Source organism: Siphateles boraxobius, unplaced genomic scaffold (genome assembly GCF_051911475.1).
Source record: "Siphateles boraxobius isolate OS27281-9 unplaced genomic scaffold, OSU_SipBor_1 111, whole genome shotgun sequence".
NCBI lineage: Eukaryota > Metazoa > Chordata > Actinopteri > Cypriniformes > Leuciscidae > Siphateles > Siphateles boraxobius.
This window is the reverse complement of record NW_027508713.1, coordinates 2,387,501-2,403,762: the sequence shown is the minus strand read 5'-3', so window position 1 is coordinate 2,403,762 and position 16,262 is coordinate 2,387,501. Positions and strand designations below refer to the sequence as shown.

Below are 16,262 nucleotides of genomic sequence, written 5' to 3'. Positions count from 1 at the left end.
TCAGCGCCGGTACACACACTCACAGTATCGCTGTTAAACACAGATGATCACGGTGTAACTCCAGTCTTTCAGGAGCTTCAGAGCTCAATCTGCTGCCTTCATCACTACAACATCTTCTTCTGAAATGATGCTGTTTTATCCTTTATTAGGTTGACTTTACTATCTGCCCCCTGTCCCACTAACCTAGTTTCATCTCCTCAAAAATATACGCTAAAATAGTGCTTTATATACTATCTTAAACTATAAAATGAAATCTTAACAGCTCATGTGAGTTACTCTAAAAGGTTTAGCCTACTTCTCTAGACTGGAATCTGTATAAAGACAAAAATAAAGATTTCAGAGTTAAAAACACATCACCTGTTTAAGTGTGCTTGAGTTAGAGAGAGTGTGTTTTTAATTATTTAGAGTTTATCAATTGACCCTAATGCTGCGTTCACACCAACGCGAATAGAGTCAAATTCGCATCTATCGCGTCTAGTTGGATGCTTGAACATTTTGAATCCACTCGCGCGTCCAGAGCAAATAGGACGCGCGTAAAAAACAAAAGTTTGAAGCGAAATTGACTCGCGTCTGAGGCGAAATCTGCTTCTTGTGGGAGGGGCCAGTGCTAGGCGGTTTTCTGTTGCAAGTTGGCTGATGTTGATCGAGCATTCATCGAGAGTCACCGCTCTGTATTTGCTCTGGAGTGCAGGACAGCGGTGTAGGGCTCATCGTCGCCGTACTTCTGTCCACCAGACCCTCCGGAGGCGTGCCCAGTGTGGCGAGTTTCACCATTTGCTCCAGGAGCTGCGCCTGGATGACGGCATACTTCCGCCTGTCCCGCGCCCAGTTTGACGACCTGTTGTCCCGCATCAGAGCGAGGATCACCCTCGCCCTCACACACCTAATCTGTCATTTATTTTTGTTTTGATGATAAATGGTAGCCTAGAAATCTAGACGCACCCTTGCGGCAGCAACATTTATTTTGCAGCCAGTGTAGTCGAGCAACTTTCCGTTGACTTTCGAACTTTGGGAAAACCAAACTCTAGTCAGGCTAATCACATCGTGTATCGAGTCGGTGGGCGGGCTTAACATAATGACGGCAGAGTTGTGACGGTTCCGGGTGAATTCCCTATTACTTGAAAACAAAGAAGATGCTGTTGCTGCTGGCGAACAGCGGTCTTTCGAATCGAATCTTTTGAAGTCTGGAGGACTTGGAGTTAAGCTTTTTTTGAGAAAAGAACAAAGAACGGCACTTAAGTCATTCTTAAAATAGGTAGATGTGTTCATAGTTTTGCCGAACGGATACAGCAAAAGTTTAATTTATCAACTAGCTCCGCTGGTGGGAAAACGCATGGGACTCACTCAGCCACAGCCGTCCGTTGCTCTGGTTGGTTGTAGCGCTATCCTATTGCATGCAGAGGGAATTTGAAAGACAACCGTTTATCCCGCCCCTCGGATTGAGCCCTGCCAATGGTGAGTTCCCAGACCTAACATCTTGATGTGGGTCTGGCTTGCCAGGCTAGATAAATGCAGCCAGCCTCCAAAAGTGATTAACCTGTCCAGTGATTTTTTTTTCCTCACACAACACTGTCCAGACACGAACTATGTTCTTGCACTAAAGTATGTTTGTTGTCTTTACATTAGAATAATATTTTTTCACATAATCTACATTAGATATGCAATAAATAGCATTCAATATAAAAAATGAATATGTCTCATATATTGAAATCAAGTTTTTATGTGATAAAATGTTTGCTTTGTTGTGCATTAGAACCACACCAGGCATTTAGTCATATTACAAAATAATTTATTGAGGCCAAACATATAAAATAACATTATAAACTGAAAAACCCCTATTTATCACATCACTTCACCACGTGACAACAGCAAGCAGGCTCCTGATTGGTTAACGTGGCGCGAACTAATGCCAAAGTTCAGATTTTTCAACTCGGGTGTCAGACGCGAATTCATGTCAAACGTGTGAATGCACAAAGTGCACCAAATAAAATCACTTGCGTGTAACGCGGCAGATGCTGAATTTGCGTCATTTGCGCGAACTGGATGCTCAAATGAGGTTAATTCGCATCCACCGAGCCGCGCTAAACACCTTATTCGCGGCGCAGGACCTCCAGGCGCGCGTAAACGCATCTTCACATTGACTTAACATGGTAATCATTCGCGCCAGACACTATTCGTGATTGGTGTGAACGCAGCATTAAGGTGTAGTCTGGTTAAAATATCTAGATACAGTCCAGAAACGAAACACAGCTGTAAAGAGAAGCACAGTGTTCACACAAGGGTACGATACTGCATGTTTGTGTGCATCTGTTAACGATTGATCTTTGTAAGTATCCACAGGAGATGTGTGTGTTAGATTGGTGAGATGGTTCGTCTCCGTAACCATCCACAGCTCAGGCACTTCATTAAGCTCACGCTAACATTCATAACTCCTCCCAGGTTATACAGCATGTGATAGAAGGTGTGAACAGACAGGCTGCCGGTGTCGTCCGCATACTTCAGTGCCACGATTGGAGTGTACAGAGGATTCGTCAGGTTACGGAACGGAGGATGAGGCGACTCGATCACCTTCTTAGTGACCTTCAAAAACAGAGAGAGTGAGTACTTTCATTTAAATCTTCAGTACCTCATTAAAGAGAGCTCATGTGACGGCATTGTTCTTTTATTAAAGTTCACACCAAGACCAATAACTATATTATAACTGTAACAATAACTTATAGTTGAGGAAAATGTTCTGTTTAATCTGTACACTTTTTTTAAATCATCTGCTGCTTTAAATGGTCAAGCTCTTTAAAGCAGAATTTATTGTGATTGGCTGTCAATGTTTTAATCGTTCATTTGCTGGAAATCGTTCCAAGAGTGATTCCAACAATATCATTCCTCTATCATTACTGTTATAGTTGTGCCGTGGACTTCACTATTCTCTTATAGAATAAGAGCAATTATTAAAAGATTATGGTTATAGTTATCATTATAATTATTGTCTTTGTGAACAGGCCTTAATTCACATGTGTTCTGACCTTGGCTATGTCCTTGGGCGTTTGGCCCAGGCCTTGGAAGATGTTGACTGCACCGGTCAGGTAGCAGGTCCTAAAGTGGTGGAGTGTCTCGGCATCAGTTCCGGGGAACTCTTTCTTAGAAACGTCTTCGATCATCCTCATCTCAAACTCGGTGTGTACGGGCCCGGGCTCGATCATTGACATACTGACAGACAGACAGAAAAGAAAGATGGGAAATCAAATACACAAACCTCCATCCAGAGAAAGAGACATCAACTCAGATCTGTAATGAAGCAGGAGCTAAAGAGATGGCAGGCAGAGATCTAGGTGCAGGGGTACTATTAAACAAACAAACAAACAAACAAACATAATTTAACCAGGAAACCCAAAAAACATGAACCAAAGAGCAGGGACACACACTGTCTACAACTTACAGAAAACATAAACTGAAAAGGAACAAGAGAAACACAAGGGCTATATTAACACATGGGGTAACAAGATAATAAAACACACCTGGGAATAATCAAGTATAATCAACAAGAAAACTACAAAGAACTACAAAGTAGTTGAGCGACTTTCAGACTCTCCATGACAGTCCAAACAAAAAAAAAACTACTAAAGCCCAGGTGGGAGGTGGAGCGGAGGCAGACCAGGGGAAGGGATGTTACTGTAGGACCAGGCCTGTAAGGGGCAAGTGGGTCTGGAGACTGAGGCGTAGCAGGGGATCGGGGTGGAGCTGGAGACCAACTGAGCTGGAGACCAGCACTAAGGAACCGGTGGAGCTGGGGACCACTACAGAGGAGCCAACGGAGCTGGAGACTCCCACGGTGGTGCCGACGGAGCTGGGGACCACTACAGAGGAGCCAACGGAGCTGGAGACCAGCACTAAGGAACCGACGGAGCTGGGAACCACTACAGAGGAGCCAACGGAGTTGGAGACCAGCACTAAGGAACCGGTGGAGCTGGGGACCACTACAGAGGAGCCAACGGAGCTGGAGACTCTCACAGTGGTGCCGACGGAGCTGGGGACCACTACAGAGGAGCCAACGGAGCTGGAGACTCCCACGGTGGTGCCGACGGAGTTGGGGACCACTACAGAGGAGCCAACGGAGCTGGAGACCAGCACTAAGGAACCGGTGGAGCTGGGGACCACTACAGAGGAGCCAACGGAGCTGAAGACTCCCATGGTGGTGCCGACGGAGCTGGGGACCACTACAGAGGAGCCAACGGAGCTGGAGACTCCCACGGTGGTGCCGACGGAGCTGGGGACCACTACAGAGGAGCCAACGGAGCTGGAGACCAGCACTAAGGAACCGGCGGAGCTGGGGACCACTACAGAGGAGCCAACGGAGCTGGAGACTCCCATGGTGGTGCCGACGGAGCTGGGGACCCCTACAGAGGAGCCAACGGAGCTGGAGACTCCCACAGTGGTGCCGACGGAGCTGGGGACCACTACAGAGGAGCCAACGGAGCTGGAGACTCCCAGGGTGGTGCCGACGGAGCTGGTTACCACTACAGAGGAGCCAACGGAGCTGGAGACCAGCACTAAGGAACCGGCGGAGCTGGGGACCACTACAGAGGAGCCAACGGAGCTGGAGACTCCCAGGGTGGTGCCGACGGAGCTGGGGACCATTACAGAGGAGCCAACGGAGCTGGAGACTCCCACGGTGGTGCCGACGGAGCTGGGAACCACTACAGAGGAGCCAACAGAGCTGGAGACTCCCACGGTGGTGCCGACGGAGCTGGTGTAAGAAATTGTAGTCTGCCTTGACCCAGATTACACTCCAAAGTATATTTAAGCAAGCAACTTTATTTATATAGCACATTTTCAAACGTGCCCCAAAACTTTAAAAAAATTATGACATCAAAATCATACAACAAAACAAACAGAACTTATTCAAAAGCTAAAGAAAATAAATACGTTTTAAAATAAGACTTAAAAGTGGCAATTGATGGAGCTGACCACTATTCCAGAGTTTGGGACCTACCACAGAAAAAGTACGATCTCCTTTTGATTTTAAATGACAACGAGTGACCTTTAAAAGCCGTTGATCTGAGGACTTGAGAACTCTAGAAGGAGAGTAGGGAATAATAAGATCACTGATGTACTGGGGGGCAAGGCCTGATAGGGCCTTGTAGACAAACAAGGGAACTTTAAAAATCAATCCTGAATTTAACAGGAAGCCAATGTAAGGATTGCAGTACAGGGGTGATATGGTCTCTCTTTCTCACCCCCGTTAAAAGCCTTGCTGCTGCATTTTGCACTAACTGTAAGCGGACTAAAATAGTCTGAGGGAGAGCAATATATAAAGAATTGCAATAGTTAATCTTTGATGAGATAAAAGAGTGAACCACAATTTCCAAATCCTTACTGGATAGAAATGCTTTACTTTAGCAATTGATCTCAGGTTAAAAAAAAGATACCTTTAAAAACAGCACCAATCTGTTTATTAAAATTTAGTGATGAGTCCTGGTAAACTGTAACAGGATAAAAAGTTTGAGATTAGGATGTTCTTGGTTCATTCTGAACCCGATGAACACAAGGTTCTTTGTGTACTTTGCCACTGCTGTGCTGTAATAAACTTAATATTTGACATCTTTAACATCCGCATCATTTTTTCTTACACTGGAGACCACGATGGAGGAGCCGACGGAGCTGGAGACCATGGCAGAGCAGAGGCAAATCACACAAACCTCCTTGGCCTTTGTGGCTATAGCGGAGCTGAGAGGGGGCACAGGGAGTTCGGAGTCGGCCTCCATGGCCATGACAATGCCGTCAGAGGGTGCCAAAGGTTTAGAGTCGAGCTCTTTGGCCGTGGTGGACGCCGTTACCTCAGGAGAAGTGCTAGGGAATGCTGAGACCCATGGTGGGCCAAGCTCCAAGGCCAACAGAGCTTGAGGTACATAACCCCCCGAAAAATGTTTTAGGGGAAGGGTCTTCCTCCACCTCCCCAGTCAAAGTGCTCACTCCACAAAATGTCACTTGAGGACCAAAACAGGAAAGTTGTCATCTTAAAGTTTAATTGAATCCAGAACGGTAAAAGGAAAAGAGGGAACTGTTCAGAAAGTGAGCAGACCAGGTCCAAAAGCTCAAGGCTGTGGTCCTCGAGGGAGCGCTCGCCCTGGTGCAGAAGGATGAGTTGAATAGTGATTGGATGGTTGACACTGGGGCTCCGATGTCCCGACGCAGTTTTAAAAGCATTATTGTATCACACACTGTACCGATGCTTGTATCGAAATGACAATACCACGTGATTTATGCAACAAAATGCAGCAAACATTGACTGACAAGGAAAAAAGGAAACAAAAGGGGTGCTTCTCAATATCCCTCCTCGTCTCCTCGCTCCTCCGTCCTCCATCCTATGACCCGGAAACCGATCGAGCTCAGCCATCTTGAAGGACATCTCAATTCTCTAATTGCACCGGGAGGATTCGAGGATCGAGGAGTGAGGAGCTTCCTGAGGAGTCATGAGCGGGGAAACACAGGTGTATCCTACGCGGAAGTGTTTTATCCACTAAACGTGACGCACGTAAATTCTCCTCCCCCTTCACATCGATCACAATCGTTTTAATTTATACTTTACCTTTGCAGTTTAAATAAACCAAACATCACACATATTTCAACAGGGTATCTTGCTTTATTATTATTTATTATGAATTTCTTAAATAACCAAACTTCAACAACATAAGGGCAGATCCTTTGAGCGCTGCCGATGACGCTGTGAAGTGACGCTCGAGTGATCAAGTATTCCAAAGTAAAAAAGCTTTCATTCGATTCCTCCGTCCTCATTTTCTTTCCTCGCAGCCTTCCCTCGCATCCTACAGGGGGAGGAGCTGAGACGCGAGGAAAGGAAGCGAGGATGCACAAATAAGAAATGAGAAGCCCCCATTGGCTATATATACACGCTAATAATAAACGTAACACAAGACTAATCAAAAAGAAAACTGCAAGGATCTAGAACGCTGCCCTGAAGACGATTCTCTAGAACAGCGGTTCTCAACTCTGTGAAGGTGAAGACATTGAGTGGCAATGTAAAAATAAATAATTACAAGTAATTAATTCATCAGGGATTACACTCTTTATGACTAATGAATTTTCATGATTTTTCCATGTCATTTGTGTTTAGATTATAGAGCTTGACATAATTCATTATTTTTATGACATTATTTTTATGAATCCTTGTTGTAAATATGAATTTGCATGGGAAACCTGGCTCTTCAATTTCATTTATTTGATGGAAAAATTTTAATGTTGGTCAGCTTATATCTTAGTTTCTAGTTGCTTCAGCTAATTTTAATGCTTTGTTGTTACTCGTTTCAAGCCATTTTAAGTAATCTTGTGGCCCGCTGCTGGAGAACCACTACTCTAGATCTTCTCTTAGTTCCTGATCTGTGATCTTTATTTGGTTTGTACCCGTAACAGCCTCTCCACACCACCAGAGGGACCTCTCACACAACACCACTAATGTTCATGGTGCTTGATCACTGATCTAAAGAGCCAAAGAGTGTTAAATACTGAAAATCAAACGACGGGAAGTGTAAACGAGAAGATGAAATGCAGAAGTGTTGAATTGAGCTTAACAGCAAACGCTGGTGTTGAGAGTGCAGTGAAACTCACGTGACGTTAAACTTGAGGAGCTGGACGGCCAGACTCTCACAGAACCCCTCGATGGCGAACTTTGACGCGGAGTAGACGTCATTAAACGCCACACCTGTGAAGAGCAGCACACCACACTGAGGTACGTCTCTTACCACGGTTTCATAACTTTTGAGATGTGAATGTTCTGTACACTAATCCTCAAGTAGAGGAAGTACCTAAGAAAGAACCCTTAATCGCAAGAAATGCAAATGAATACAGTGAAGTGAATAAACAGCCAGTGTTTACCCTGCAGGCCCATCACGCTGCTGATGACGACGATGTGTCCAGAGCGTCTCCTCTTCATGTCGGGCATGACCTCTTTAATCATGCGAACCGCACCGTAGAAATTGGTCTCGAACACCTTCGTCATGTCGTCCATACTGAGCCCCTCCACCGGCCCCACCAGACCGACGCCAGCGTTACTGACTGCACACACGGACCACAGGCGCTTCACTGCTCGTGTCAGCGGATTTATGGCCTGTTCACACCAACACCAATATTCGGCATGACATTTCCTTCTGACTTTTTGCATGCGATTTATATGGAAGCTTGTTTCTGCTACAGATTAAAACATTTAAAAAGGCAACTGCGACTTTTTTCCGCGTAATTCTGAATTCATGTCTTAACTCAGAATTATGAGGAAAAAAGTCACACTTGTGTAGAAATACAGTAATATAAACTCGCAATTGCGGGGAAAGAAAGTCAGAATTGTGAGATAAAAAATCGCAATTGCCTTGTTTTTATTCCGTGGCTGACACAAGTTTTGAATGATTTCTCTGTTTAAACTAACGAAAGATGAATGAAAATACAATTTCACTATTTGACAGTAGGTGGCGCTTATGGAAAAGCAGAAATACAGTACAGCAGTATAATATCTGCTGTTTCATTATCAAGATGCTGATATACTCAATTATTATCTCTTTTTTTATATATATATATTAGATTCTTTCCCTTGAGGAGAATTTAAGTTGTTTTCTATCTACCTTTATAAAATGACACTTTTTATCTCAGAAAGATATATTTCTTTATTTTTATGACAGTGACCATGCTGTTGAACTTACTATTCATGTCTTTTTTTTGCATTGCAAATGTTTTATTGATAAGACTACATTTCTCAATACTTTGCCAAGATTAGATGTCTTTCTCGCTGAAATTGAAATCTCTAACTTATAAGTAATAATAATAACAGATTTATTAAAGAATATAATATTATCTTTCTTACTGATTGAGGTTTCTTTTACGGATGTCCTGTTTTAGTTTTTTCCTCTTTTGTCCTTTTTAAATGCAGTGCTGTTTTGTCTTTGCTATAAATAAATAATGTCGTACTGACAGAATATGAAGTTTACGTCAGTCTAAACAGATTCACTAACTGGCATTCATTCAAATTAAAATGTTTATTGCAGAAAAAATGAATCTTGGTGTGAACAGGCCTTTAGATTGCTTTGTCATTGTCATATCATTCTTCTTAATTACTTGATTGATGTTTAATCCCTTTATTTACTCTATTTGACTTGTTCTCTTTCAGCGGTATTTCTCACAGATATCCTGCAAGCTACACACAGATTCACGAATCAGTTCACTGATGATTCAGGATTCATTACTGTTCTCTAATGACAGTGTCATGTGTGACTGTGTTTCAGACGGATAAACACTGGATGAAGCTCAAGGTTGGAAATAGAAACTGATGCTCAGATTAACTGTGGACCTGTAGGCTAATATTATCTGCTTAGTCTAAATCTGTCATGTAAACCTAAGCACGGATGAAGACAATCCACTCGAGATGAGGTTCAGTGTGTGTGTGTGTGTGTGTGTGTGTGTGTGTGTGTGTGTGAACTCACTCAGTATGTCTATATGTCGATCTTTGACGCTGTCGACACACTGTTTGACTGATTCATCACTGCAGACGTCCAGTGTGAGCAGAGACAGAGTTTGTCCGTACGCGTCTCCAGCCTCTTCAACCAACTTATCCTTCCGCTTCAGATCCCGCATCGTAGCTATGACTGAACACACACAGAGAGAGAGAGAGAGGACTGGTTACTGAACACACACACATTCACACACACATGAACATAACACGAGTGAATGAGTTCAACATCCAATGATGACTGAAGAGATTTAGACACACAGCTCATATCCATCTGTCACTGGTGATTCATAAAGCTCATAATGACACCAATCTCATGGTGTAAGTTGCCTGTGTGTGTGTGTGTGTGTGTGTGTGTGTGTGTGTGTGTGTGTGTGTGTGTGTGTGTGTGTGTGTGTGTGTGTGTGTGTGTGTGTGTGTGTGTGTGTGTGAGAGAGAGAGTGAGAGCGTGAGAGAGAGAGTGTGTGTGTGGGGGGTGTGTGGGGGGGAGAGAGTGTGTGGGGGGGGAGTGTGTGTGTGTGTGTGTGTGTGTGTGTGTGTGTGTGTGTGTGTCTCTGTGTGTGTGTGTGTGTGTGTGTGTGTGTGTGAGAGAGAGCGAGAGAGAGTGTGTGTGTGTGGGGGGGAGAGAGTGTGTGTGTGTGTGTGTGTGTGTGCGTGCGTGCGTGCGTGCGTGCGTGCGTGCGCGTGCGTGTGCGTGCGTGTGTGTGTGTGTGTGTGTAGGGGGTTAGGAAATGAAGAATATCTGTGTAAAGACTGAAAACACCAGAGATCAGGACTGTCAAGCCATTAAAGCACTAAAGGCTAATCAGGGATAGAAGCCAGATCAGTACACACACAAACACACACACAAACACACACACACACACAAACACACACACACACACACACACACACACTGATTATGAACCGCTTCCTTGCACACACATGCTCTTTAATATAGTCACACACTTACACACACACGCACACACACAAACAACCACACACATACAACCACACACACACACTATCTTGTTATTATTTTTTAATTTAATTTTAATTTTATATTTTCAGTTTTCATTTCATTTTTAGTTTAACTTTTAGTGAGTTTGTTTTTGTAATTTTCATTATTTTCATTTCTTTTTTTATATATATATATATATTTCTAAGTTTTCATTTATTTTCATCATCGCACATAAGCATATTTTAGTTATTTTTAGTTCTCATTTTCATTTAAGTGTTTTAAGTTTTTTGTACATTATGTATATGTTGTTTTAGCTTTATTTCAATTTAAAAAAGTGATTTTTAATAGTTTACAATAAAATCATTTGATATCATTCAAACTCACATTCTTGCATTTTATTTCTGTATCTGTATTGTTATTGTACTGTATTTTAAGAAATATATGCATGTACATACTGTATATTTTATGCATAATTTAGATTATATATAAATATTTTATATATACATTTTTAAAAAAAATCCTAAATATATACAAATACAGAAAAAAATGGCCGAATGTACCTAAATTATTTCAATTAAATTTTACAATATTAGACTTGTAAAAGTTATAGTAGAATCCAAAGTAACCCCAAGATGCGTAAACTCTTTAACTATTTCAAGCTCCTCCCCTTTCAGGAATACAATTGAATCTGTCATCTCTACTAACTGTTTTGCAAAACATTATACACACAGTTTTTTGTGTGTTCAACAGTAAACCTGTTCTGGTAAGCAAATCCTGAATGTAGGTCACAGCAGAATTCAAAGATTTTTCAAAGTTATTAGCATGGGTAAAAATGACTACATCATCTGAACATTTACAATATATTATGTAAATTGAATATTTACAATTATTAATATAAAGTGAAAATAAAATCGGTCCCAAGACGGAGCCTTGTGGAACCCCCTGGAGGATAGCAAGGTAAGAAGACTTAGAAGAACCATTAATACACACACACACACACACACACACACACACACACACACACACACACACACACACACACTGTTTCCTATTTAAAAGATATGATTTTATCTTAGATATTTAGTTTAGATAAAAGAGCATCTGATGGTTTAGAGCTTTTTAATGCATCGATAATATTAGCTACTTCTAATTCAGTTTCTTCCTCTACCTGAAAAATAGCTCGTAGTTCTTAATAGGTCTATAAGTAATATCTTTTAAGGTGAAATGCTGGGTTAAATCATCAGCTGAATTAATAAAATGTGTATTAAAATTAGTAGCTATAGTTAATGAATCCTTTACTAAAATATTGTTAATTTTTAAGTTTAAAACTAACTTTTCCAACTAATTTATTAATTGTTTGCCAGATTTTTTTCCCCATCCCCTTTTGACGCCTTAATAATGTCCATTTACTAAAACTGGCTCTGGCCTTTTGTAAAGTCTGTATTACTTATTCCTCATAGAAATATATCTATTGATCCGTAATAAGACCAGAATTCAATGCTTTTTTTAAGGAGCTGATCTCCATCCTTCCTCCATTAGCATATTCCCTTTTATTTTTATTAATCGTCCCCTTATAAAGAACAACTCAAACACTTTAACTTTTACCCTATAATCACACAACCTCTCTCTATATCCACACTTCAATCCAATCAATCTCTGTCTAAGCTGTTCAAGATTTTGTTGCTGATTTTAGCGACTATATCATGATAAGCAGTGGTTTTTAATGAATTTAAAGGTGTTTTTAAAGATTTCATGGATAGAAAACTACATTATGATCAGACAGCCCTGTCAAAATTATTTCAGGTTTACTTTTAAACGATACATAACGAGATGTTATTCTAGTGGGCTGTTCTATCAGTTGTGCAAATTTAAAATCTGTTCGGTTCGGTCCGGTCCGGTCCGGTTCTTACCGTGGTATCGCTTGTTCTCGTCTCTCGCGAGCAGCACGGCGATGCCCATCCCGATCCCGGACGAGCAGCCGGTGATCAGCACCACTTTCTGGCCCTCCGTTGCCATGGTTTCCGCATAGAGATCAGAAGATATCATAAGATCAGCAGTGCAGGAGAACGCGAGCGCGCGCAGTCACGGGAACGCGCGAGATTGTGTCAGCTCACAGTCCGAAGGAGGTCGCCTTTTTATAAGCCACACTCATGCTTATAAACTTATATTATATGTATTATGTAATGTATGTATTATGTATTATACTTATAAACACTTTATATCTACACTTTACTGAAGCAAACATATTTGTGACCCTGGATCCTGGATAGCCAAGCGGGAGCATATTTGATCAGGGGGGGGCACACACATCTGCATCTTACCTTATGATACTCACTCAGGAGATAGTGCCGGTGACACGCAAGATCTCGAGGCGCGTTTGAGTTGAACTTATTTTAACTTGAGCGCTGCGCTTTTGGAACGCTATGTCATGCGCGTGAACGCAACGTGCACACAGAAACACTGTAGAAAGGTAGCAGACTGGAAGAGTGAACATGCATTAAATGAGTGTCAGATGAGTTCCTCAACCAGCACTCACTCCATGCGAGATTTAATTGTGGCAAAACCCAACAACACATTGTATGGGTCAAAATTATCGATTTTTCTTTTATGCCCCAAATCATTAGGATATTAAGTAAAGATCATGTTGCATGAAGATATTTCGTAAATTTCCCACCGGAAATATATAAAACATTTACTTTGGTGAGTGAGTGCAGCACAATCGCGAAGATTAGATGATTTTCTTGATGTTTCGATCTTTTTGAACCCTAAGATCCCAGATTTTTAACTAGTTGTATATCGGCCAAATATTCTCCTATCCTAACAAACCATACATCAATGGAAATCTTATTCAGCTTTCAGATGATGTATAAATCTCAATTTCAAAAAGATTGACCCTTGTGACTGGTTTTGTGGTCCAGGGTCACGTTAGAGCCGCAGAGAGGGCATACTCATCACTGGTGTTGTTGTTTAACTGCTATGTTAAGCTATGTTAATAATTGTAATGTGTATAATATAATGTTTTTATGTGCATAAAAAGGGGGCTAGACTAATTGAGGCGATTACAGCTCTTAAAGTTGGTCCTCTTGCGGGTCGTTTTGCTTCTATTGCTCTCCTCAGTTGTAAGTTGCTTTGGATAAAAGCGTCTGCTAAATGATTAAATGTAAATGTGTCCTATTTTACATCATGTCAAACTACCCGAGCGTCTCTAGCGCCACCCAGCGGTCAAATTACTGTACTGCCTCTGTATCTAATAAGCTTTTACATAATGTTTTTATAATTACATAGTATAACAGTTTTTTAATGGATTTTTGCGGTGTTTATCGTAAATGATTTATGTGAGCACATCATTATTGTGTTAATAATGTTGAATCAGAATAACTTCCTCTTGCAACATCTCTGACGAGGGCGGGGCTATAACCTGTCACTCACATGAGATCAGCCAATAGCAAACCGCAACCATCCAATCAATTCCCCACAGACACAACCAAGCCCCGCCCACATTTGTTCTTGTTCCAGATCTCGCCTTGAAAAACTCTCCTTTCATATTTATAATTTTTTACCAACATTTTGATTAAAATAATATTTCACTGGGATATACATAACAATAGAGAAAAGACCAACACACAACTACCCTTTTATGATGAGTGTAAAATGAGAGAATCCTTCTGAAATGATTTGACAAATCTGTATGAGCTCATGTTTATATACTGTATTTGAAGAGCGAGTTTTTAAGATCATAATTTGTCTTTCAAACTCTTTCGAAACATGAGAAAGAAGAAAGAAAGAAGGAAGGCGGTACTTGTGAAACTACGCTTGGAATCACAGGCACTGCTGGGACACGCTGATGTCACTCAACCTCGAATAAAGGTTTATACAGGACGATATAGCAGCGTTCAGTCACACCAATAACTGCTTCTCTCTCTCTCTCTCTCTGTATTCTGCTTCATTTCAGTTATCAGAGGTCAAGGTCGCGGTCAGCTGCAGGGTTTGACCTTTGACCCTCACATTCACAGAATCACTCTTTTGGCATTTTTTGGAGAAAACAGTCAAAGGTTTGCAAAAGAGCGATTCATCACCACCAACGTGTGTGTGTGTGTGTGTGTGTGTGTGTGTGTGTGTGTGTGTGTGTGTGTGTGTGTGTGTGTGTGTGTGTGTGTGTGGGCCCGTAGGCTCAGTTCAAGCAGGAATTTGGAATCTGCCGGAGCACATTTTATTATATTAGTTGGCCAGCTCAACATCTTGTTCGAGCATGTTTATGAGAGCGAGAGTGTGTGTGTGTGTGTGTATGAGGTGGTGGTGATCCCATGTGGTGCGGTTTGGAGAGTTAAAGATAGTATGTTTCACTAAAGCCTGTGAAATGGGTATTTTCTTAATTATGAGCTCTGCATATCTCTGATCACCAACTGTCAAGTGATCCCAAAATCAAATAACAGACATGACTAAAGTTTCATTAAATGTTACATTATAATATTGTTATGATTTTTGCATTGCAACTATTTTCATGACAATTAAGCAGATTTTTACATAAAATGTCCCTGTAAAATATTCATGAATGTAATGTAAAAATAAGATGTTACTTAAAAAAGTTAACGTCGTTTATGTTTAAATCATAGTGTTTGTTGAACTGAGTTTAGTTTATGATGATTGCAATTAAAAAAAAAATTACAGCAAGGAACATGAGACTGTTACTGTAGAATAATGGGGATTTGGGTTGAAATGCACTAATTGTCATGGAAAATCATGTCAGACTGAAAAAACGTATTTTCGATGTATAAACATTTTTTTTAAAAGTGTATGTTTTATGAATGTAATTAATCTTCTGTTTTATCCGCGTAGACAGCATCACTTCTGTTCTGTAGGTCAGGAAAAAGTCACATTTAGGCTCTTTAGATTTTTTCAACAAATTTAGTGACACATTTACAGTAAAAGACAAGGCAAATACAAAACAAACGTCATATCCAATCGTGAAGAGAGAATGAATGTTTTATATATTCATATCCAACAGTTTTAACTCAGTTATAAGATATCATGTTTTAAATCCACGGTCGCAGAGGGAGCCCTGAACATGAACTGAAAACCTCTAGGCAGAACTGACACACACACACACACGCACGCACGCGCACACACACACACACACACACACACACACAGATGGACGGGTGAGGTGAGACAGTACTGATAAACTCCTGCAGTCTGTCTGTTGGTCGGTGTGTGAAGGTTCCTGCAGGATTGTTCTCCTCCGGGTCTATTTTGTCGGGATCTTCAGGCCAGGTGCGACACACACACACACACACACACCTCGCGAGCACCGGACGGTCCGGTGCAGCTGACGGGATGATGATGAAGATGATGAAGAGTAATCCCCGGATGACCGGACTCTCGCTGGTGTTACTTCTGCTGCACGCGACACGAGCAGGTACAGTCACTTCTTCAGTCTTCTGAGATCATGTTCATGTGGAAGATGAAAGTGATGGTCCTCAAGTGATAGTTACGGGTTTGGTTAAGTTTTTTCTTTTCTTCACAACCTCTAAAATACTTATGGTGACGAATTATCGATGACAAATGATCGATCAGTGCGGATTATCATCGTTTCTGTCAGTGAGTGTCGAGGCTCAGTCTCTGGTCGACACGCGATAAAAGGAGTTTCTGATATGCGGCGATATTCAGATTGTGGCGATAATTAAAGATAAAGGCTAATGAAGTGATGATGAACAGACTTCCTGTCATGTTTTGTTGATGTTACCCTCGGTACTGATAAAACCCAAATTATCCATCGGTAAACTTTGATTAACTTAATCTGACTAATTTGGTCACTGAAAT

The 16,262-nt window shown here is 41.4% G+C and overlaps 2 protein-coding genes across 5 annotated transcripts in view; one reads left to right on the top strand and one right to left on the bottom strand.

Annotated features, from left to right (window-relative positions):
• Window positions 1-385: 385 nt before the first annotated feature.
• rdh8b (retinol dehydrogenase 8b) lies at window positions 386-12,549 on the bottom strand. Its single transcript, XM_077198424.1, has 6 exons — window positions 12,353-12,549; window positions 9,477-9,638; window positions 7,885-8,064; window positions 7,618-7,711; window positions 3,021-3,204; window positions 386-2,580 (listed from the first exon to the last, which is right to left on the bottom strand). The coding sequence occupies exons 1-6, from the start codon at window positions 12,486-12,488 to the stop codon at window positions 2,353-2,355; spliced, it is 984 nt and encodes a 327-aa protein (XP_077054539.1). The 5' UTR covers window positions 12,489-12,549; the 3' UTR covers window positions 386-2,352.
• A 2,947-nt stretch (window positions 12,550-15,496) lies between these two features.
• Window positions 15,497-16,262, top strand: part of col5a3b (collagen, type V, alpha 3b) — a 98,509-nt gene continuing 97,743 nt past the window's right edge. For 2 of the 4 annotated variants that reach the window (XM_077197485.1, XM_077197486.1), the window contains exon 1: window positions 15,575-15,858. In XM_077197485.1, coding sequence (XP_077053600.1) covers window positions 15,777-15,858 — 82 coding nt within the window. In that variant the 5' untranslated portion in view covers window positions 15,575-15,776. Of the gene's footprint in view, window positions 15,859-16,262 lie in introns of all 4 variants that reach the window. The other 2 variants (XM_077197487.1, XM_077197484.1) reach the window with 2 other exon arrangements.

What these genes read in the sequence shown, in the direction of transcription:
- rdh8b (XM_077198424.1), bottom strand. Translation starts at nt 12,488, where the DNA reads ATGATATCTTCTGATCTCTATGCGGAAACCATGGCAACGGAGGGCCAG. An exon ending in CGAGAACAAGCGATACCACG is followed by an intron (nt 9,639 to 12,352) that starts GTAAGAACCGGA and finishes GTGTGTGTTCAG; the next exon opens with TCATAGCTACGATGCGGGAT. An exon ending in CGCCCAAGGACATAGCCAAG is followed by an intron (nt 2,581 to 3,020) that starts GTCAGAACACAT and finishes CTGTTTTTGAAG; the next exon opens with GTCACTAAGAAGGTGATCGA.